At 34.7% G+C, this 25,604-nt stretch overlaps 1 protein-coding gene across 24 annotated transcripts in view; it reads right to left on the bottom strand.

Annotated features, from left to right (window-relative positions):
* The window catches only part of BCAS3 (BCAS3 microtubule associated cell migration factor), a 632,290-nt gene that overhangs the window by 594,438 nt on the left and 12,248 nt on the right, over nucleotides 1–25,604 (bottom strand). For all 24 annotated transcript variants that reach the window (XR_012130638.1, XR_012130636.1, XR_012130640.1 and 21 more), the window contains exons 4-5: nucleotides 24,685–24,760; nucleotides 16,447–16,553 (exon numbers count right to left, since the gene is read on the bottom strand). Coding sequence is in view for 18 of the 24 variants with exons in the window: in XM_073235300.1 (XP_073091401.1) it covers nucleotides 16,447–16,553; nucleotides 24,685–24,760 (183 nt within the window). In the remaining 6 variants the exon portion in view is untranslated. The remainder of the gene's footprint in view (nucleotides 1–16,446; nucleotides 16,554–24,684; nucleotides 24,761–25,604) is intronic.

The raw sequence follows: 25,604 nt of genomic DNA, 5'->3' as shown, positions 1-25,604 counted from the left end.
CCAAATGTACCCCTGGGAGCAAAATCACTCCCATTTGGGAAGCACTGACACAGACTGCAATTCTGTAATGACTTCTTGTACAAGTAGAACAGGATCTCCTCAAGCAGGGCTAAGGTCTTAGTATATTTGTATCTCCTAGTACCTGGCATAGGCCCTAAAGTTTCAGGTTGACTGAATGGAAAAATTATAATGCTAATATTAATTAATAAAAATAGAGATTTTAGGAAGAAGGGATAGATTGGGAATGGAATGGAATGAGAGGGAACAAAAAGATTGCGAAGCTTTCTGAAATTGAGTCTCCAGCACACTTAAAGGTGGACCTATCCAGCTGAAATATTGAAAGACATTTATTAAACATATATAATATACATATGTATATGTTAACTTAATATACATCCCACGAGCTGCCAGACAATGTACCTGGCAAGAGATATAAAGACCATTAGGACATAATCACATTTCTGGAAAAGCTTACAAAGAATTCTCCCAAGTGCTAATATAAAATCAAGATTCCCAGAAAATACTAGAACTCACAGGCAAAATGAATAAAAAATTAGGAAATCAGAAACTCTCCATTTTACTCTCTTGGGTCTATGCCCAAAATTTATACATTAAAAGCGAACATGAGCAAAAGTTAGAAAATAAAAATACTATTTTAATTTATTTTCAAAGTCCCCTGAAACCAAGTATTTCCTATTATCCCACCCTTTCCATCAGAAAAATGGAACAACTGATTATTGACAATGAAGTTGAATGAATATTGAAAGAATAGGTTTCTAATGGATAGCACTTTAATAATTTTAATATTTATAAATAAGACATATCAGTTCCATTTTAAAACAATTCTTACTGAAGTTTATATATCTATAAACACAGTAAGTCCTTGATATTCATAACTACACATAACTTCTCCCATCAAATTATACTTATGTGAGCCAGTAGTTTCAACCAGAATATTCTCTAGAGTTCAGAATCAACCTGAGGAGATTCTCAAACAAAGGATATTTGGCAATGTCTGGAGACATCTTTAATTTTCTCAATTAAGGGAGTTGCTTTGAGCATCCAGAAGAGAAGGCACAGATGTGGCTACATATCCTGTAATGTACAGGATACCCACCCATAACACTGAATCATCTGGTTCAAAATGTCAACAATAACAATAATGAGTCAAAAACATATACAATTTGTATTTGCATATTTTCATGCCTTCTAATTTTAAATAATGTCCCTATTTAAAATAGTATGAACCCTTTAAAAGAATCATTTCTAATTTTAGTTATCACCTCTGATATTCATATCAAGGTGTCTGATATTTAAACTAGAAAAATATACATAAAGAAAAAGGATAGAATCTGAACAGACCACTTACTAGTAATGAAATTGATTGGTAATCAAAAAACTCCCAAAAAACAAAATTCCAGTATTAGATGGCTTCACAGTTGAATTCTACAAAACATTTAAAGATGAGCCAATATTTATCTTTCTTAAAGTATTCCAGAAAAGAGGAATACTTCCAAATTCATTCTATATGGCTAATATAACTCTAATGCCAAAAACAATAAAGACACTACAAAAAAAGAAAACTGCAGGTCAATATCCTTGATGAACACAGATACACAAATCTTCAACAAAGTATTAGCAAACCGAATTCAAAAATACATCAAAAGGTCATTCATCACGACCAAGTGGGATTTATTCCACAGATGCAAGGATGGTACAATATCTGCAAATCAATTAATGTGATATGCCTCATTAACAAAAGAAAGGATAAAAACTATATGATCATCTCAATAGATGCTGATAAAGCATTTGGCAAAATTCAACACCCATTTGTGATAAAAACTCTCAACCAAGTGGGTATAGAGAGAACAGACCTCAACATAATAAAGTCAGTATATGCAAAACCCAAAGCCAACATTAAATTCATGGGCAAAGCTGAAAGCCTTTCTTCTAATATCAGGAAAAAGACAAGAATGTCCACTCTCACTACTTTTATTCCACATAGTTCAGGAGGTCCTAGCAGTGGCAATAAGACAAGATAAAGAAATAAAATAGGGGTGCGGGGTCAGGGATATAGTGGAGTCAGAAGGCAAGGTGGAAACCTTCTCCCAAAACACACCAACTAAGCAACTACCGCAAATACAACTGGCCCTAAAAATGACCTGAAGACTGCAGAACAGACCACCTACACCTGGTGAAGAAGAGAAGGCCACACAGAGAAGGGTAAAGTGACTGAGCCATGATAGGACCACAGCCCTTCCCCAATCCCAGTCCACAGGCAGGAAGAAGAGGAAAAGAGCGGGTAGAGAATAGGTACATAGGTGACAATAAACCCACAGTAAAAGTAGTAGACCAATTATTTACCAAGCAAGTATGAAACTGACACTATTGAAAGAAAATAAAGGTAGTAAATCCAACTATACACAAATCAGTCAAGGGATACACAAAAAAATGCAGGTAATGACATCTAGCATATAAAGTGTTAGAGGAGGAAGAATAAAAAAGAAGTGCTTTTAGACTGTGTTTGAAACAGAGCAATCATCAACTTAATACAGAATGTTATATAGCTAGGAATCTATCCATGAACCTTATGGTAACTACAAACCTAAAGCCTTTAATAGATATACAAAAAGTTCAAAAGAGAAATCCAATCACACACTAAAGAAAACCATCAAGTAACAAGATTATGAGAAAAAAAGGAACAGATAGGAACTACAAAATCAACGAGAAAACAATGAAATGTCAATAAGTATATACCTAAAACTAACTACCTTAGTGTAAATGAACTGAAAGAACCAATCAAAAGACACAGGGTGGCAGAATGGATAAAGAAACAAGACCCACCTATATGCTGCCACAACAGACTCATTTCAGACCTAAAAATATACACAGACTAAAAGTGAAGGGATGGAAAAAGATATTTCATTCATTAATGGAGAGAATAATGCAGAAGGAGCAGTACTTACATCAGACAAAACAGACTTCAAAACAAAGAAACTAACAAGAGACAAAGAACATTACATAATGAAAAAAGGATGAGTCCAACAAGATGATATAACCATTATAAATATCTATGCACCCAACATAGGAGCACCTTAATATATAAACAAATACTAAGAGAATTAAAGGGGGAAATAGACTGGAACTCATTCATATTAGGAGACTAACACACCACTTACTTCAGTAGATCAATCACATAGAAAATAAATAAGGAAACAGGCCCTGAACAACACATTAGATCAGATGGACTTAAAAGATATCTACAGAATATTCCACCCAAAAGCAGCAGGATACACATCTTTCTCAAGTGTACATGGAATGTTCTCCAGAACAGATCACATACTAGGTCACATTAAGAGCCTCAAAAAATTCAAAAAGACTGAAACTGTATCAAGCAACTTCTTAGACCACAATGGCATGAAACTAGAAATAAATTACACAAAGAAAACAAAAAGCGCACAAACACATGGAGGCTAAACAGCATGCTTCTAAATAATCAATGGATCAACGAGCAAGTCAAAACAGAAATCAAGCAATATAAGAGACAAATGAAAACAAAAATACAACAGTCCAAAATTTGTGGGACACCACAAAAGTGATGCTAAGAGGGAAGTATACAGCAATACAGGCCTAACTCAAGAAACAAGAACAATCCCAAACAAACAGTCTAAATTCACAATTAAAGAAACTAGAAAAAGAACAAATGAAATCCAAAGTTAGCAGAAGGAGGGACATATTGAAGATCAGAGCACAAATAAATAAATTATAGAAGAATAAGACATAAGGAAAGCATTAACGAAACCCGGAGCTAGTTCCTTGAGAAAATAAACAAAATAGAAAAACTCCTAGCCAAACTTATCAACAAAAAAGAGTGAGGACACAAACACAATCAGAAATGAAAAAGGCATAATCACAATGGATACTAGAGAAGAACAAGGAATTATTAGAGAATTCTATGAAAAATTGTATGCCAATAAATTGGATAACCTAGAACAAATGTACAAATTCCTAGAAAAATAAAACCTTTCAAGATTGACCAGGAAGAAACAGAAAATCTGTATAGACCAATTACAGCAATGAAATTGATTGCTAATAAAAAACACCCAACAAACAAAAGTCCAAGACCACAGTTTCACAGCTGAATTCTACCAAATATTTTAAGAGCTAATACCCACCCTTCTTAAAGTATTCCAAAAAGAGGAAATATTTTTAAACTCATTCTATGAGGTCATTACTCTAATACCAAAACCAAACAAAGACAATACAAAAAAAGAAAATTACAGACCAATATCCCTGATGAACAGATACAAAAATCCTCAACAAAATAGTAGCAAACTGAATTCAAAAATGCATCAAAAGGATCATCCATGACAACCAAGTGGGATTATTCCAGGGCTGCAAGGATAGTACAGTATTTGTAAACCAATTAACGTCATATGCCACATTAACAAAGAGAAGAATAAAAGCTACCATGATCACCTCAATGATGCTGAAGAAGCATGACAAAATTTAGCATCCATTCATGACAAAAACGCTCAACAAAATGGGCACAGAGGGTACATACCTCAACAGAATAAAGGCCATATATGACAAACCCACACTAACATCATACTGAAAGGTGAAAAGATGAAGGCTTTTCTGCTAAGACCAGGAACAAGACAAGGATGTCCACTCTCACCACTTTTATTCAACACAGTACTGAAGGTCATAGTTATAGCAATCAGACAAAAGAGATAAAAGACACCCAAATTGGTAAGGAAGATGTTAAACTATCACTATTTGCAGATGAAATTATAATATACATGGAAAAACCTAAAGACTCTACCAAAAAACTATTAGAACTCTAACTGGATTCAGCAAAGGTTCAGGATACAAAATTAATCCACAGAAATCTGTGGCGTTCCTATACACTAACAACAAACTAGCAGAAAGAGAAATCAGGAAAACAATTCCATTTACAATTGCATCAAAAAGAATAAAATACCTAGAATAAACCTAACCTAGGAGGTGAAAGACCTGTACTTTTAAAACTATAGATACTCACCAGAAAAATTAAAGACAAACAAATGGAAATCTATCCCATGCTCATAGATAGGAAGAATTAATATTGTCAAAATGGCCATCCCATCCAAAGCAATTTACAGATTCAATGCAATCTCTATCAAAATGCAAACAGCATTTTCAGGGAACTAGAGCAAATAATCCTAAAATTCACATGGAACCACAAAAGACCTGAATAGCCAAAGCAATCCTGAGAAAGAACAAAGATCGGGATATACACTCCATGACTTCAAGCTGTACTACAAAACTACAGTGGATCAAAACCATATGGTACTGGCACAAGAAAAGACCTATAGATCAATGGAAAACAATAGAGAGCCCAGATATAAACCTAAGCTTATATGGTAACCAATATACAACAGAGGAGCCATGAATATACAATGGGGAAAAGACTTTTCTTCAATAACTGGTGCTGGGAAAACTGGACAGCTACATGCAAGAGAATGAAATTCGATTATTATCTAACTCCATACAGAAATGTAAACAAGAAATCAATTAAAGACCTAAATGAAACCATAAAACTCTCAGAAGAAAACACAGGCCAAAATCTCTTGAACATAACCATGAGCAATTTTTTTCTGGACACATCTCTCCAGGCAAGGGAAACAAAATCAAAAATGAACAAATGGGACTACATCAAACTAAAAAGCTTCTGTACAGCAAAGGACACCATCAACAGAACAAAAAGGCAACCTACAGTATGGGAGAATATATTTGTAAATGGCTCATCCGATAAGGGGTTAACATCCAAAATATATAAAGAACTCATATGGCTCAACACCCAAAATACAAATAACCCAATTAAAAAATAGGCAGAGGACCTGAACAGACATTTCTCCAAAGAAGAAATCCAAATGGCCCACAGGAACATGAAAAGATGCTCCACATCACTAATCATGAGGAAAATGCAAATTAAAACCACAATGAGATATCACTTCACACCAGTTAGAATGGCCACTATCCAAAAGACAAGAAATAACAAATGTTGGCAAGGATGAAGAGAAATGGGAACCCTCCTATACTGTTGGTAGGAATGTAAATTGGTGCAACTGCTGTGTAAAGCAGTATGGAGGTTCCTCAAAAAACTAAACATGGAAATACCATTCAATCCAATAATTCCACTCCTAGGAATTTACCAAAGAAAACAAAATCCCTGATTTGAAAAGATATACGCACCCCTATGTTTATTGTTGTACTATTTGCAATAGCCAAGCTATGAAAGTAACCATCATGTCCATCAGTAAATGAATGGATAAAGATGATGTGGTACATACACACCCACACAATATTATTCAGCCATAAAAAGAAAAGAAATCCTGCCATTTGCAACAACATCAATGCATCTAGATGGTGTAATCCAGGCAGAGAAAGACAAATACCATATGATTTCACCTATTTGTGGAATATAAAAACAAAGCAAAAAAGAAGTAACAAAATAGGAGGAAACTTGTAGACACTGAGAAATAACTAGTAGTTACCAAGGGGAAGGGGTTGGGGGGGACAGGTGGGGGAGGAGGATAAAGGGGTACAATAATTTGCAATCACAATATTAGGTGGTCATGGGGACGGTAGTACAGCATGGAAAACATAGTCAGTGAGTCTGTAACATCTTTCTACGCTGACAGATAGTAACAGCACTACAGGGGGTGAGGATTTAATAATGTACGTAACTATTAAACCTTACATTGTACATTTGAGACCAATGTAAGATTGTATATCAGTGATACTTCAATTTTTTTAAAAAGTGGTACATATATACAATGGAATTATTATACAGCCATAAAAAGAAAGAAATTCTGCCTTTTGTGACAACATGGATGGACCTACTAAATGGGCTTACTAAATGAAATAAGCCAGGTGGAGAAACACAAATACGATATGATTTCACTTACTTGTGGAATATAAAAAAAACACATCATGGACCCTGAAAAGTGGCTGGTGGTTACCATGGGGAGGGGAATAAGGAGGTACAAAAATTCTCAATCATAATGTAAGTTTGTCACAGGAATGGAAGTGAAGCACGGAGAATATAGCCAATGGATTTATAACATCTTCCTATGTTGACAGATAGTTAACTGCACTGTGGTGGGTTAGGATTTAAGACTATGGGTAACTATTGAACCACTGTGTTGTATACTTGAAACCAATATAAGATGGTACATCAACTATACTTCAATAAATAAACAAATAAATAGCCACATTTAAATTCCAAAAAAAAAATGTGGTACATATACACAATGAACTATTACTCAGCCATAAAAAAGGAAGGAAATCTTGCCATTTGTGACATGAATGGACCAAGAGCGTATTACATGAAGTGAAATGAGCCAGGTAGAGAAAGACAAATACTGTATGATTTCACTTACATGTGGAATCTAAGCAACAAAACAAATAAAAAAGAAACAGACCCAGAAGTACAGACAACAGACTGCTGGTAACCATGGCAGTAGGTGGGGGTGGGGAGGTTGAAATGGGTGAACAGTACAAAGAGGCACAAAAATCTCAAATATAAATTAGTCATGGCAATGAAAGTACAACACAGAGAACATAGTAATATTGTAATATCTGCTTATGTTGACAGATAGTAACTACACTTACTGGAGTGAACATTTAATAATGTAGTAACTGGCAAGTCACTATGTTATACAACTGAAACTGATATTGCATAATAACTGTACTTCAATTAAAAAATTCATAAATTTTTAAATAAATAAAAGAATGTTCAGTGCAGCTTTATTCATAACACTCAAAAACTGGAAACAACAAAAATGTCTACTGATTGTATAATGGGTTTTTTTAAATGTGTTGTATTCATGATAAAATACTACACAGAAAAATAAGAATTACTGCTACACACAATAACATGAAAGAATCTCATAATTGTACTGTTAAGAGGAAGAAGCCAGACACAAAAGAATACAGACTGTATTATCTATGACTTCTTTTTTTCATGAAGTTCAAGAATAGAAAAAACTAATTTCTGATGATAGAAGTCAGAATATTGTTTACTTAGAGGTAGAAGGAGGACAGTATTGTCAGGGAAGTGGCATTAAGGACCCTTCTGAGTTGCTGGAAATGTTCTATATATTTTAATATGAGCAATTCACAGATGGTTTTATGTATATATATATATATATATATATATATAAATTCAATCTACACTTATCTGTGTACTACTGTATTTAATATATTCAATAAAATTCATAATGAAAGAATTTATAACAAAAGAAAAAACTGCCTTTTATAAACTCATATGTCAGCTTGTGTCCAAAGAGTAACTTGTTTTAGATTAGAAAAAAATGAAAAATATTTCAAACAAGAAAGATTCCAATTTATAATATTAAATTTTAAACGTATGTAGACCACCTGTATCAAATAAACAAAAATCACATAAAGCCAGTATTGAAACATAAGATTCAACTTCAGATGCAAGCCTTCACCAACATGACACATTAAGAAACATACTCTAAGAAAAAATGTTTTCCTTCACTAATATGGGTGGATTCCAGAAGTTATTTCAAATCATTCTTCATTTCTGCTTTTATTCACTCCATGACACTCAATGTTCTTCTATTAGAGATAACTAGACAGCTATCAATTACTTCTCTTTCCAGTAATAAGAGACTGGACCAAACAAAATAAGGTTCTATTCTAAACGAAGGCAAATTTTTTGATTGGGATCCATATTCAAATTTTCTCTGCTTGCTAGTTACCCAAATCACTGACTTTATATTGCTCCCAAATGAAACCCATAAAAATTGTTTCCTGGCTAGCAATCTTGACGTGGCAAGGTCTACTGGCACCCAACTTCTAATAAACAAGAGAGTAATTGGTATTTACCTCAAATATGCCCTTGCATGTCTTCTCTAAAGCACTTAAAACCTTTAGGGCAAATATTTCCTTTCAAGGGAACTGTTGCACTTTTCTTGGCACAATGTGTTAGCGACACCTAGTGTCACATCTTTGAATCTATTCAAAGCTCCAAGAAAACTCTCCAAATGTTACCTAAATTAATCTAAAATATACTGTTCCATACAATGCAGTCATCTTCTAGATGCTGTAATGAATATATTTTCAAGATTTTTAAAGATATTGAGCACTTAAAAAGAGAATGAGAAAACCAAGTAGCCATTTAAACAGCAAAAAAGAATGGAAAACTATCAAGTCTTTTACAAAGGTAAATGAGAACCTCATTACTTATACTACAAAATGCAATTCTTGTCTTATATGATTTTTTTGCATAATGTAAGTCAAAGTCTAATAATAAAATTCTATTTCTTCTAAAACTGCCATATTACATACGAGGTAGCACCAGCCCCAGGTCAAAACCTTGCAAACCTCCTTGACTCTTCTTTTCTCGGTATCTAACCAGTTACCACCACAACAAAATTAGTCCAGGTTCTCAACATCTCACACTTCAACAGTGTTGAAACTGACACCTAATGGGCTCATTGCCTTTTCTTTTCTCCTTATTCTCTATTCAAATTGCTGACACTGAAAGATCAACTTTATTAAATATGCATTTTGGAATGTTATCTTGGTTACTCAAAAAGACTGGCTGAAAGATTAATAAATCCAAATCCTAATCCTGCAATTCAACATCCTCACTGAAACTTCTATATCTCATTCCATGTCCACAGAGAATACACAACTGTTAAAATGAATATTAATAATCATAGAGATGTTATTTGTATTAAATGAAAGAATACATGACTTCACAATGTCTAGAACATACTCATTGTCAGGAACAACTCCTCCACAAACTGGATGCCCAACTGATAGTGCTTTTCAAACTTATGAATGACTGATTACTTTATTTATTTATTTATTTTTAAGTTTCCATTCTGGCACAGATACTTCTGTAAATGACAAACACATGTTCGGATGATACACAACTAGCAAATAGCTATCAGTGTCTAAAAGTTTACTCTCATTTTCTGTATCTATCTTGTTGCACACAGTAACAAACATTTCACTGACTGTCACCAATTTGTGGACGAGCACCAGTCCGTGGGCCACAAACTTAAAATCAAACTCACTATCTTTCCACCCAAATCTTCTCTCTACACTTTTCTTGTTTTTTAAGAAGCATTGCTGTCTACCTCTGTGCAAAGTCCTCCAATGGCTTCTACAACTCAATTTTTTTAAGTGGGCAAAAGAATTACACAGATAATTCCTAAATGATATTCAAATAGATACATGAGAAAGTACTTGACATTATCAGTCATCTGGGAAATGCAAATTAAATCATGAGGTATCACCCATCAGAATGGCTAAAATTAAAAAGATGGACAACAACAAATGTTGATGAGGATGTGGAGCAGCTCACACATTGTTGGGAGAAACGTAAAATGGTACAACTACTTTGGAAAAAGGTTTGGATGTTCATTATAAAACTAACCACCCTCCTGCCCAATGAAGCAGCAATTCTACTTATATGTATTACCTAAGAGAAATGAATATACATGTTTACAGAAAGAATCTTCTTAGAGATTAAGATACTTCATGTTTACAAGAACACTTTTCCAGAAGACTCTTCACAGCAGCTTTATTCATAAAAGGCAAATGCTATAAACAGTCCAGCTAGCCGTCATTATGAGAAGGGATAAATGATGGTATGCATACAATGGAATACTATTCAGCACTAAAAAGTAACAAAAAACAGGGATGAATCCCACAAACCTGTTGAGTGAATGAAAAGAGTACATACTGTACAGGAAGTTTTAGAACAAGCAAAGCTAACTATAGTGGGAAAAAAATTGAACAGTGGTTGCTTCTGGATGGGCAGGAGGAAAAATTGATTGAGAATAGGTATAAGGGAAGTTTCCTGAGTGATATTCACATTCTTTAACTTGACAGAGATCTGCATTACCTAAGTATGCACTTGTTGAAACTCAGAAAATTGACATAAGACTTGTATATTTAATTGTCTGTTTTACTTAACAAAAACTAATCAAATGTTGAACTCTAATAAATGATATGCATACAAAAGTAGTTAGGAGAAAGCCTGCAATTTACTTTGCAATGCATTGAAAAAGATGGATTGATGGATATGGTAAATCAAGTATAATAAAATTTGAATAGTAGAATCTAAATTGGGCATATGAGTTTCCCTGTAAAATTGTTTTAGTTGTCTACTATATTCAAAATTTGAAGTCCATACAATGGTTCACACAGCTCTATCCTAGCACAACCTCTCAGACATCATCTCATTCTTCACCTTACCCACCAACTCTAGCTAAATTGCCTTTTTGCTGTTCCTGCATAGAGGAAACATAATTCTACCACAGAGTACTGGCTTTGAAGGCTCCTCCCTCAAATACCCATAAGGACCATTCCTCCACACTTTGGGTCAAAGGACCTTTGAGAGAGGCTTTCCCAGGCCACTTCATATATTACAGCAACCCACAACATCAACCACCCCACCATAACACCTACCACCATCTAGCACGGTACATGTTTATTATCATCTTCTGCACCTACCTAGAATAGAAATTCCACAAGAAAAGTGATTTTGTTTGGGGGCAATGTTGTTTTCCCAGAACCCTGAACAGGGTCTGGCATGTAAAAGGCAATCAATAAATCTGCTGAGTGAATGAATTAATAAATGAACGGGATAAGTTTAAATGGCATGGCCTTACAAGAATGTTTGGCAAATCTATCAAGAACCTTACAATATCTACTTCTTTTGATCTCTGCAAATTACATGATCATAAAGATATTCATTTCAATATTCTTTAAGAAGAAAAAAATCTTAAGAAACCTAAATCACTGTCCAGCTATAAAGAAAAAAACACTGCCACCACAGAGCCTCTGACTTCACTGGTTGCCAGTCCAATCTCCTTACCCTGGCTAAATCTTCATTAACTTCTATGCCACTTCCTTATTCTAATCTCTTATTCTTTTCTTCATATTACAATCTAAGTTGAATATAAATTTACTTTCATTTAAATCCATCTCTCCTTCTAGCTCCATCAGAGCAAAGACCATGTCTATTTTATTCACAATACTTATTTTATCCCAGATCTATGCTGAATAAATGATCACCTTTTAAGTCCTCATAGTTCATGGCACCAAATCAACATAAGGGAAGACTGGGAGAAAAAAAAAATCAAGAATATAAGTTTATTTTAAAATAACTGAAATAAATACTAAGATAACAACAGCTGATAGAATTGAAGGAATTAAGAAAGGAAGGATACAGAGCTGCTGGTTTGTTGGGGTTTTTTCAGTTTTCATATTACCTTATCTATTGTGCACTGCAAGGTGGAAGTTACCCTATTTTATAGGTAGTGAGCTCACACCACTTATAAGAGTTGGAAGTGGAATTCAAACCCAATAAAACTATTTGGGTTTTAGTCCACAAACACGTATATTTTTTTTAATTAGCATTTTAAACAAGAGAGCCTATATTTACATTACCAAAAAGAGGCAATGACATTATTAAGCATGAGTGGGAAAAAGGACTGTTTACCCAGAACATCGACATAACAAATAATCATTCTTTCTTATGTTACATCAGATGTGTTGAAAGACGGGGCAGGACAGCTTGGGAAAACTAGGAAAGCTGGTGTTTTCCTGCAGCCATCTCATACAAAGTGGTAGGAAGTGGGCGGTAAGAAGACCAATTCGCACAGTTCTGCTTCTGAGGTAACTCTACTAAGCTATACAGTTGAACCTTGAACAACACAGGGGTTGGCAGTACAACCCCTGCAGAGTCAAAAATCCATGTATAACTTTTGATTCCTCCAAAACATAACTAAGAGCCTACTGGTAACCTGAGGCTTACTGATTACATAAGGAGTTACACATATTTTGTATGTTCTGTGTATTATATACTGTATTCTTACAATAAAGTAAGCTGGAGACGTATTTCTTCAAATTGTTGAAAATCTCAGAAAAATTATCCAATATATTTATTGAAAAAGATTCTGTGTAAATGGACCAAGCCAATTCAAACCTATCTTATTCAAAGGTCAACTGTAGTCCTAGATATCATCTAATCCTTGTTCGTATTTGTGTACTTCACAAATAGTTTTTTTAAATGTCCAACCAGAATATGTTTATTTTCTTAATCTGAGACTTACGGGTGGGACAGTTTTTTTGTTTTTTTTTTTTTGAGAGGGCATCTCTCATATTTATTGATCAAATGGTTGTTAACAACAATAAAATTCTGTATAGGGGACTCAATACACAATCATTAATCAACCCCAAGCCTAATTCTCAACAGTCTCCAATCTTCTGAAGCATAACGAACGAGTTCTTACATGGTGAACAAGTTCTTACATAGTGAATAAGTTCTTACATGGTGAACAGTGCAAGGGCAGTCATATCACAGAAACTTTCAGTTTTGATCACGCATCATGAACTATAAACAATCAAGTCAGATATGATTATCCATTTGATTTTTATACTTGATTTATATGTGAATCCCACATGGGTGGGACAGTTTTATATAAAATCAATATAAGGGAACTCTGTGCACAAACATGAAGCAAAACTGAGCTATGGTTTGGACAGAGATTAACTCTCTGCCCATAGACACTTACTCAAAGCAAATATAATTTATGGTCTCCATAGGTCCCTAAGAGCCAGCATTATTTCTAGGTTGACCAACATAAGCTCCCCACTGTCTAGCACATGCTGACACCTAAATAATTATTGAATGACTGAATAGTGATAAACAAGCTTCAGAAGGGTTTAGTTAAAATAACAGGTAACAGTCACAGTAGTCTATAAAAGATGAATATTTGAAGATACATCACAACCTTTACAATTAAAACTAAAACTAAATTGCCAAACTTCTTGTATGGCATATCTTCAGCTATCACATTTGGGAATTTAATAAAGTATAGCTCTTAGACGATGGGCTTTAAATTTAAAGTCAGAATTGAGTTTGAATTCCAGTTCCACCTCTTATAAGTGTGTGACCTCATTACCTATCAAATAGGGTAACTTGTACCTTGCAGTACACAATAGATAAAATAATATGTATATAAAGCTCTTTGAACATAGTAAGAGCCCAAGTAATACAACAGAGGGAGCTCATTTTCCCAAACTCTCTTAATTCTTGAACCAGCCCTCACAGGACTACACTACAATAGTAAGCAACTAGTCAATGAAAATTCCATGAAGAAAAGATTATTCAAATCTTTCAAATTACAATCTGGGCATAAGAATTACTTTAAAGAAGTAACTTAAATTACTCAGAAGATGTTTAAGTTACTCAGGACTAAACAAAATTTAGCTTTAAAACTATTAAAAGTGATTCTTCTAATTATAAAGTGGGAGCCTGAGTACCACCAAAGGAATATGCTCTATCCAGTCAACACCCCTAATCATACAGGGCTCAACCTTCTTGTTAAAGCTCTAGCTTCCTCTCTGTCTTCAAGTCTGTCAACAAAGAGTGTAATGGATCAAAATGTAGTCTCTATGAATAACACAAAGTTACATTTACAAAATCCTTGGCTCTGATCACAACCTAGAAATATTTTTCTTCCCAGGAAAAAAAAAACACTGCCACATTTTAAGTCTTTTGTTAATTTCTTTAGCACAACACTTTAATTACAAACAACACTGCAGGGCCTTGAAAAATGTCAACTGCACATCCAAAGAGGTCAAAGAAAGAAGATACTCATTTCATGGCTAAACAAGTAGGATTCTTCTACCTCTAGAAAATAAAGCCAATCTTTAAAAAAAACACCCTAAATACTAAATACCTAATAATGTGATACATAATATTATGATTAGATGAAAGACCAAAGTTCATCATAAGTAATTTATCAAAGAATAAAATAACTTTTTTTACTTAAAATGTTAAAGAATTATGATGTCAAATGTGCTCATACTTAATAATGTATGCCACTGAAGTAAAATTCTGTACTCAGGAACATCCTGAATTCCATTAAATCTGAGGTAAAATTGCTTGCTTATAACTCTTTTAAAAAGTAACCATATTACCCCAAAGAACCAAAAATGGGGGAGAAAATATTCCAACACACACACACACACACACACACATGGCTTCAAACAACTTGGTGAATGTATTTATTAAAAGTATAAATTAAAATTCTATTGGCCTGGAGCCTCCAATTGCAAAAGCATCACACAATAGAAGTCCATCTTCCCTTTTACCCCCAACCCTCCCATTTACTGGGAAGAGATGATACACAGGTCATGACAACACCCCCATGTAAGTAACTACAAGCCTAAGTATGCATTCCAAAATACACATCACATTCCCTACTGAACTGTGATCCTACCAAGCCTCTTCCTCTTTTAGGACATTTTCTTTTTGGTCATCCCAAAGAGGAACATGTAGGATTTAAGAGGCAAAGTGGGACCAATATTGGGCAATTTATAACATCTATCAAAACTGGGATTTATCCTATACAGACATACAGACATACTTAATAATGCTATGCCACTGAAGTCAAATTCTGTACTCAGGAACATCCTGAATTCCATTAAACCTGTAAAATTGCTTGCTTATAACTCTTTTAAGAAGTAACCATATTACCCAAAAGAAACAAAAATGGGAGAGAAAATATTCCAACACACACACACACACATGAACCTTTGTTCAAGTTCATGTATCACATCGTTTCTAATACCAAACTGGGGCATGGGTGGAGGGGGAGGGGACATTCAGGTTTTTTTTCAATATAGGGAACAGGTTACATAAATTTAAAAAATCCAAATAATGGAATTACATGCAGCTGTAAAATTCAAAGAAGCAGATCTCTGAATACTTGAATACTGACATCATGAGTAAAAACAGCAAGGTACAGACTCAGCAATGTAATACTGTATAATATACTTCCATCTGTTAGGGAAGGGCAGGGTGGAAGAAATATATTTATATACGTTCTTATTTGCACAAAACATAGCCGGAAGGATACATAAGAAACTAGAAATTCTGATTTCCTCAAGGTAGGGGAAATGAGAGACAAGAAGGGGAGTTTTTTTACCCTTTCATACCTCCTGAATTTTTATCATGTGAGTGATGAAACTGATTCAAAACATTGACTTTCTTTTATGACTGCTGATTTTTTTTATGCCTCTTATAAGCCTCTTTACTCTTCTGCAAAATGGGAGGAAATAAAAATACCTACTTAGTGCAGTTATTATGATGAAAAACTAGATCTCAGATGTAAAGTGATTCCCACAATCCCTGTCCCACTTTACAAACCAGTTACATGATCTCTGATTTCTCACCGGCCCCTTATTCCTTGTGCCTTGTATGGTGCTGCCCACATAGCAGTCTTGTAGCAACTGCTTGGAAACAAATGGATGAGAGCTTACAGAAAGTATCACCAGACTTCGCATTAGCTAGCATTCTGGAAAAGCACTAAATTTTAAGGAGCCAACCATTCTCATACTTACAGGGATACTCCAGACCTGCATTCCGTCACTGTAACCAATCATAATCAGCAAAGGGGGCTCATTCCCAGTACTATGTATTTCATGAAATTCCAGATTTCTTGATGTATCTGCATCAGAATTAAGTAACAAAAAGCATATTAAGAAGACATAATGTTTATCAAGAAAACAACCACACTTCTTAAATGTTATCAGTGTAACAACTCTTTTAAATTGCTTTTCAGTAAAAAGTGCAGAAGAGGTTCAACCATTGTGGAAAACAATACTTTCCACAATGTGGTTCCTCAAAAAACTAAAAATAGAAATACCATTTGACCCAGGAATTCCACTCCTAGGAATTCACTCAAAGAAAATGAGATCCCTGGTTCCAAAAGACATACATATCTCTATGTTTATTGCAGCACTATTTACAATAGTCAAGATATGGAAGCAACCTAAGTACCCATCAGTAGATGAATGGATAAAGAAGATGTGGGACATACATACAATGGAATACTATTCAGCCATAAAAAGAAAAGAAATCCTGCCATTTGCAACAACATGGATGGAGATAGAGGGTATTATGCTCAATGAAATAAGCCAGGTGGAGAAAGACAAGTACCAAATGATTTCACTCATATGTGGAGTATAACAACAAAGCAAACCTGAAGGAACAAAACAGCAGCAGACTCACAGACTCCAATCAGGGACTAGTGGTTACCAAAGGAAAGGTGTTGGGAAGGGTGTATGGGGAGGGAGTGAGAAGGGGATTAAGGAGCATTATAATTAACACACATAATGTAGGGGGGTCATGGGAAAGGCAGTGCAGCACGGTGAAGACAAGCAGTGACTCTATAGCATCTTACTACACTGATAGTGACTGAAATGGGGGGTGAGGACTTGATTATATGAGTGAAGGTTGAAACCACAATGCTCATGTGAAATTGTCATATGAACATTCATAAGATTGGAATAAGAAGCTGAAATTATTAAACTAGTGTAGTGTTTTTTAAAAAACAATCATAAGCACAGGTAAATTTTAAAAAGCAGATTCTTCTAGAGAACCAGGGAATATCAGTACTCAGCAGCAAAACCATTTGTAATCTATAAATGAACATGAACTACTTTTATAAAATTGATTAAATATAAAAAGTAAGTACAATCATCTGGAATTCCTAGCATTTGCAAATTTAGCAATGAAAGAAAATTATGTTCATTTATACATGGGAATTGAATCCTGATATACTGGGTATACAGTCCTCTACAAAAGAAATGTACGTTCTTGTCTCATAAACCTTACTGATTCACATCAGGGAGTATGAACTGTCTGTTATGTATCAGTATTATAAAAGATAGCCTTATTGAAAAAAACTATTGTACTTTAAATATCACTAATTCAAGCATTATTTTCTCAGATCACATATCTTCCAGCAAGTTTGCTCAACTTCCATTAAGATTTGTTCTTTGACTTCTTTAGGACCTCCAGTCCACTGACGCCCCTGCCTTCTCTCTATTCTTCAGGCCCATCTTATAGACACTCTCTTCTCATCTTACAGTCTTTGATCAATCATATCAGTAACATCTGTTAATAAGCTACATTCTGTTATCCCTTTTTGTGGGATCTTTGCATGGCACTCAAAACTAGTAAAACCTCAATCCCAGATGGACCCAACTACCCCCTATGTTTGTTCTATAGCAACCAAGAGAAAAAAGTCACACAATGAAAAAGAATTGGTACCACTGTAAGTTAATTTGTCTCCATAAACCTCAACTGGACCCTCAAAAATATACAAGCTTACACTATTCTCTGGAACTTCTACAAATTCTTTAATAGTTTTCTTAAACCTTCTCCAAACCCTGAACCCACCCAATCTCTCCTTACTCAGCAGATAATGTGTATCATACTACACAGGGAAATGTTAGACACTTCCTGTTCCCAAAGACCTACAAGCATCTGTACCACCCTCTTTGCATTCCATTCTATTACTACCTGTTGTCTCTCCTTCCATGTAAAGTAAATCCCTCCATCTGTGCTTTGTATCCCACCCTCCCCCACCTTCTCAGGAACCTTCTTCCAATCATTCCTTTCCTCTGTCTTCAACTTCTTCCATGCTACTGAATATTTTCAATGGGTATTTAAACATACTAAAGCGTCTCCTATCCTTCAAATTTTTTTTAATAAATCAGTACCATGGAATTTTAGATATAATAGACAAAGGTAAAATTAATGAAACACTAGAGGATAATGCAGAAACTTATTTTCATGATCATGGTATAGGGAAAGACTTCTTAAAAGGACACAAGAAACTCTTACCATAAAACATGGAAGAATTCTACTATATTAAAATGAAGAATTTCTGTTAATGAAAAGCCACCCTTACCAGAAGAGTAAAAAGGTAAGCCGCAACATGGGAGAAGAGACTTGAGGCAACTAAAACCCCACAAGGATTCCTCTAGTACACATAACAATTAAAAACCAATATGAAAAAGATGTCATTAGGAAAATAGACAAAAGATATGAAAAAACATTTCAAAAAGAGGATATTCAAATAAAACAATAATCAATGAACATTAAAAGTGGCTCAACCTCATTTGTACTCAAAAAAGTACTAATTAAAATCACAATGACAAAACCAAGTATTGGCAAGATATGGAGGAAAGGGCTTGCTTAGTTATTACTAGTGTATGTAAATCAGTACAACCACTTTGGAAAACAGTTTGGCAATATATACTCAAGTTGAGGATACCATGCCCTTTGACCAAGTAGTTCCACTCTAGGTATATACTCATTAGAAGCATAAGCACATATATACCAAGAAGACACTAACAAGAATATTCAAAGCAGTATTTATAAAGAGTCAAAAGCTATTATCAATTCAAATGTCCATCAACAGAAGAAAGTACAAGCACAGTAGCAGATTGATATGATAGAATACTATTCAGCACAGAGGAAAAATGAACTACTACCATACATATAACATGAATGAACCTTACAGACAAAATGAGCAAAAGAAGCCAGACACAAAAGCCTATATACTGAATACTATTTATATAACATTCAAAATCACTATTGAGTGGTAATATTCTATTTCTTAAGCTAAGTGATGGTTACACAGGTATAAAAATTCATTCACTGATCCATACCTTTGTCTTATTTACTATAATATATTTGCATAATAAGGTTTTAAAAAATCATAAATCCCTCTCCCTTTGACTACATCACTCCCCTCTCCTAGAAGCTAAATTCCTTTAGTGAGGTGTTTATAAGTGTCATCTATTCTTCATGTCTCATTCACCTCAAGTCCATTTCAGAATGGCTTCTGTCCCTTACAAATCCTCCCAAGTGACTTTTGCTATAGCCACAAAAAATTCTCCAAGTTACTGAATCCAATATATGTTTTTCAAGCACATCTTATTAGTCTATTCAGCAGCTATAACCAATGCTCACCATTTTCTCCTTTTTCCCTTGGTTTTCCAGGCATGACCTCCCAGTTTGCCTCCTATTTCTTAGTCACTCTTCCACCATTTGCTCTGTTGACTCATCCTTTCCTACTACCCTTCAAATACTGTAGTCACTCAAAGCTAATTCCTAAAGTCCCCTTTTCTTCTCAGAGTATACCCTCCCCAAGTGATCCCATTCTATCCACTGCTTGGGCTAGTATCTGATAGTGACTTACTTCTTCAACACAGGTTTTCAGATGCCTCAAAAGAAAATCAAATTCCACTCAAAAATAATGATTTCCTCCTCAAATCTGATCTTCCAGGGTTCCCTTTTTTGGTGACCAACATGGTTTTCTATCCAATTAGCAAAGTCACAAACTGCCTTCCTCCTTCCTTCTTCCTACTAGCAATAAATCTATCACCAATCTCTGTGTCATCCTAAATAGCTCTCTTCTTACCCCGACCACCGCCACTGCCTACTACAACATCCACTACAAAAGCATAAATCTACCACTGCCCACTGAACTCCACACTAAAGTCAGACTGCTCTTTTCAAAACACAAATAAAGACACACCTCCTCACCTCCATCCTCTACATTACTGACATCCTGTTACTCAAATAAAAAGATTGTATCTTTAACACAGCTTATAATCAGTAATTTTTTCCTGCTGATTTTCTTTTGACAGGCACTTAATGGCATAAAGTTAATATCACTTGATTCTATGTCTAGTAAAATTCAGAATTATACTTATTTTTCTAGGGCACAATTAATTCTCTTCATAGCTAACATTTAAGTGGTCTTTATAATTCTTAGTATGCTTCAGTATATACATCATCTAGTCTGACACACAACAATCCTGTTTAATATGAGAGCAGGGGCCTATTTCATTTTATCATTGACAAGAACAAGCTAGGTATAATTTACACAAAGCTGAAGAGCAATCTCAGGATTCTTAATACTCAATCCAGCCTTCTTTCTATTACAGCTACCACCTTGATCCCAGGTCGCTACTTTTAGAAGGATTCAAATGCCACATGTAAAGCCCTGAGGTCACTATAGGAACAAAATATCCTTTCTCTTATTTTAAAATCTGTTCAGTCATTTGTTGTGCTATTTTTCTTTTTCTAGATGGTGGAACAGCAGACTTTATTACTCTTGAATGAAACTCTTAATTCTGTAAAAATTGTATGCTATTCTTCAGAAATGTTATAGCTTTAAGTAATCCTTATTCTTTGACTCTTGTTTCTTTTTATATCCTCTATCATACCATCAATCCTCTATCATAACATCATACCATTGTATCCATAGCAGCTCTTTTTTTCCTTCACTGGTATTTTTTTTATCTCATCGTATTTCAAACAGCCTTAAAAAGAAAGGATTTCCAACATATTCTACAACCTTGAGGGTGAAGCCTGAGGATATTATATGCTAAATGAAATAAGCAGGTCACATGAAGACAAATACTATGATACCACCTCTGAGGTACCTTGAGTAGTCAAATTAATAGAAATAGAAATAGAAACCAAGGGCTAGTGGGAAGGAGAGAATGTGGAGTTGTTATTTAATGCATATAGAGTTTCAGTTTTACAAGATGAAAAGAGTTCTAGAGAGACATAAAAATGCCAATGTACTTCACACTACTAAGCTATGCACTATAAATTAGGATACCACAATTTAAAATTTTTTTGGATTCCCTTAACACAAACCCTTGCAACTGAAAATAATAATAATAAAGCCTGTTGAATATAAAAACTGATGCCTACAAATAGTACTAGACTTGATATTAGAATTGACAAAGTCCAGATGGGCTAGGTTGGTAGAGGGTGGTAAGAATTCCCAAATAGGCCAGAAAGTTGGGAGTTCTTGCTATATTGTAGCAAAGCAGCTGGTTAACCTGATATTTTTGGGACTCCAACTATATGCTCACCTTTAGGGAATCTGATGGAAATACCAGGATATTAAACTGCTGTGGCTACGTCTTATACTTCTTTCAGTATGGTGCCTCAAGAGAAACAAGCTTAGGTATAAATCAGACTGCCTCAAAGCAGAAACAGAACAGTGACCATGATACAAAGAGTCCTAATCCTGCTCTCGGATCAACTCCAAAAGGAGTAGTCTCTACCTAACACCAAGTCAAAGTTAGCACATTGATTGGGAATGGAGATATATCTAGGAGGATCCAGGACTGGAGAATCCCAACAACCTAGGTCCCTTAGGATCTAAGGTCTTAATCGGATCTCCTGTTAGTTATTATCTGCTCCACCCCCAACTCTATAATAAGCCATAATTTAACTGGGTGCAGCCTACAGAAAAGGGACCAACTGGCACCACTTAATATAATTCCTCGCACAAAAGCAGACCTCCCAGGCTGTTGAAAAAAAAAAAACAAAAAACAGAAAACAATCACCAAAGCAGAGTTTAATTCAAACACTGTAACTTTTAAATTGATTAACAGCTAACAGAGTTTCATTGATAATCTAAAATAACTTAAATCTATAGACAACCAACAGACTTCTAAATTGTTTTGCCTGAATACCTAATACAATCTCCAGGTTTGTCCTAACCTACCAAGAGGCAGGTTGCTAAGCTAGTGTAGCTGCATTCAGAAGAATCCCCTCCACCACCTGCCTCAGGGTGTCACAGAAGGCGGTGACTGAGGAATTGCATCCTGGCTGCAGCAGGCACCAGGTGAAGGCAAACTGGCTGATTGCAAACTGACTGATCAAGAAACTCCAGTGCAGTGGAAAAGTTAGTTCTTGTTAGCCTTCTTCAAAATGATGCACTTGCAGCCATCAAACCTACTTTTTCTTTCCCTTGGCCAAATTTTCTTTCAATTATAAATATCTCAGGTTTGTCACACAAAGACCTAAACAAAAAAATTCTTGAAGAAAAAACACAAAGAAGAGACAAATTCAAGAAATGCTGTAAGAGACCACGGAAGTAAGAGGGATCAAAATCCTGCTAATATTTACTATCACCTTAAAACACACACCAAGTATACACACACATACACCCTTAGAGCCAAGATAACAAAAAGTATATCTCTAAACACCCAGACCAAAACTTCACACAATATCAATATGATACAGATATGACATAGACCAAAGGATGTGTGAGTCCACTAAAGTATTTAAGAGGAAGATGTATAAATTTAAAGCTTAATAAATCAACTGAGATATGGGATACTAAGTTAAAGACAACCATTGTAAGTTCAACAGGACACATAATATTAAAATAATTTTCAAGCAGGATCCATCTAAATTTCCAGATGCATTTTACTTCAATAAAGCAAAGGCTTTATAGAATATTACTTCAACAATTCTTGTTAAAAAAAAAAGAAACATGTCTAGTCAAAGATTATTTTGATGACATTTTTAAATGTTAATTTTGTGATTTTAAAATCATTTCTTTTTTACTACTGATATGAAGCTCTGCTTTTAAAAATTAATTATTTTTGAACATTTTGCCTATGTTGTACAACAAACTTTTGCTACTATCTGGCACTAATATTTTCAAGACCACACCACATTTTTTTTGTTATTAAATAAAGAAAGTCCCCCAATACATCTGACACCCAAAAAGCAAAAATATACTTCCAGAAAGGCAAGAAGAGCCGAATTCAAGAGGAAAAGATGACAGAAAACAAAAGATCACAGTTAAATAGTTATTAATAAAGGAGAAAGAGAAAAGGAGGAAGAATATACTAGTAAACAAGGAAAATTTGACAGTCATAAAAATAAACAAAATTTTTAAATAAGCTTTCAAAGCAAAGCAAAATAGGACAAGTGTATATATCACAAATAATCGCCCATACAAATGACTGATTTTTTTCTCCATAGAGGGTCCAACAAGTTGTCATTATTTGGAAGAAAGAACTAATAGAGAATACAAAATTCAAAAGCAACCAGTTTGCAGAAGAAATACTTAGCCTTGCTCATCCTAGACAGTAGCCTTTAAAAGAAAATGCAGCATCATGTTTTAAAAATCTTAGAGGAGACAAAGACTGAAGAGTTTATCAATCAACGTCCAACTAGGAAATGAAAACAACCCAGTGTGTTTGTAATTGGGAATTGAATGCAGACAACTGGTTACACAAGTGACAGAATAGCTGAGAAGCCGAAAAAAGGAACTGTGAGGAGACCTACTGGATTAGCCACAACAGGAAGCGTATTACCACCCCTAGGCTAGGGACACAGAAAGGAGTGTAGGGTGCTGGGGTAACCCAGCAAAAACTGGAAAGCAGTGGAGGAGAAGCTAGAACCTCGTAGAAAACACAGCCACCGATGGGGAGAGAGTAATACTCTTTTCCCCTTCTCCATCCTCCCCATCAGTTTCTCAGCACGACTCCCAAACTCATTCACAAGACAACAGACATGGTAGCCTGGGAAACAGACAAGAGGCAGCCCTCTTGCAAGAGGTAACAGGAAGGAGCAGTGAAATGGCATGTATCTGCAAACAAACAGGCCTTGGACTGGCATAAATTCTGTTCAAAAAAAATAATTTTGAAGTCTAAAAAGCTCAACACTAATGATTACTTTGCAATTATATTCAACTTATGACACTTGATTAACTTCTTTCCTAAGAAATTTTTATCTCACTTGGACTTAAAGTTTAAGGCTAAGCACTGCATGTTACAATTAAAGAATTGTACAATACAGTATTCATTCTAATGAAGTTTCTGTATCATGGTTATGTTACTTTTTCAATTAAAAATGAATTCATTTGAAAACTACTATATAAGAAAAAGCAATCTTTTTCTAATGAGGTCAACCTCAAACAAACATTTAATTCACATGTCCAGAAAAAGTTAAAAGCATACCATTTAAATCTGCATTTTCAAATCTGACCCACACTATTTTCTCCTTTTCTTCTGTTAGAGGTGTTCCACTGTAAGCCTGCATAATAAACAAATGTTTGAATAAAAATGTTTTATAGTTCTAATATTACTGATGTTCAAAACAAAAAGCAATGTAAATAAAGCCAACCCTATCCCTCTTCAACTTCACCAATACTATACCTTGGGAACTAGCATATTTTGTAATATTTTCACTCCCAAAGAAAGTTATCCAGTAATCTGATCATCTTGGTCATAAAATGATATTTAAGCTATTAAAGAATTGCAGAAACCTAAAATACAATGATCATAGTCTGTTAGGAAGCATCACTATCATTCAAAGGTGCTCAAAAAACTAAATCACCCCCTATATCGGTCAAAGATAAGAAGGCTTAAGAAATAAAATTACTATACATATCTTTTTTAGTCCCCATATGTTTATGATCAGGCAATTACACTCTACTTAGAATTTTCAATAGTATTACTTTCTGCTCATCTCCAATTCTAGGTGAAGGGCATGGGCCAGGGTTGGGGGTTTAAAAAAAAAGTATTACTTTTTAATTATTTTATCTAGCTTTCTAGATCCAACCTATCAGCTGGTTCCTGCAAGCCTGCAAGGGTCACAAAAATAAGCACAAACTGCCATCAAGTCATAGGAAAAGTGTCAACAGTACCCATCAGTATTCAGAGGGAGTCACCTCTCCATAAGGCAAATGTTTTTATTTAAAAATGCTTAAAGATTATATATACTTACAAGTACTTAGAATGTCAACAAAAGAGCTAAAACATTTTCAATTATAAAGTGATACAGTTCACAGAACAATTATTTAATATAATCTATAAGAAAAGCATACAAAAACTACCATCCCATATATAATTTGTGCTTTAAATGCATTTAATGTGCA

Source organism: Manis javanica, chromosome 4, assembly GCF_040802235.1.
Source record: "Manis javanica isolate MJ-LG chromosome 4, MJ_LKY, whole genome shotgun sequence".
In the NCBI taxonomy this organism is placed as follows: Eukaryota; Metazoa; Chordata; class Mammalia; order Pholidota; family Manidae; genus Manis; species Manis javanica.
This window is presented reverse-complemented; position numbering and strand designations above follow the sequence as displayed.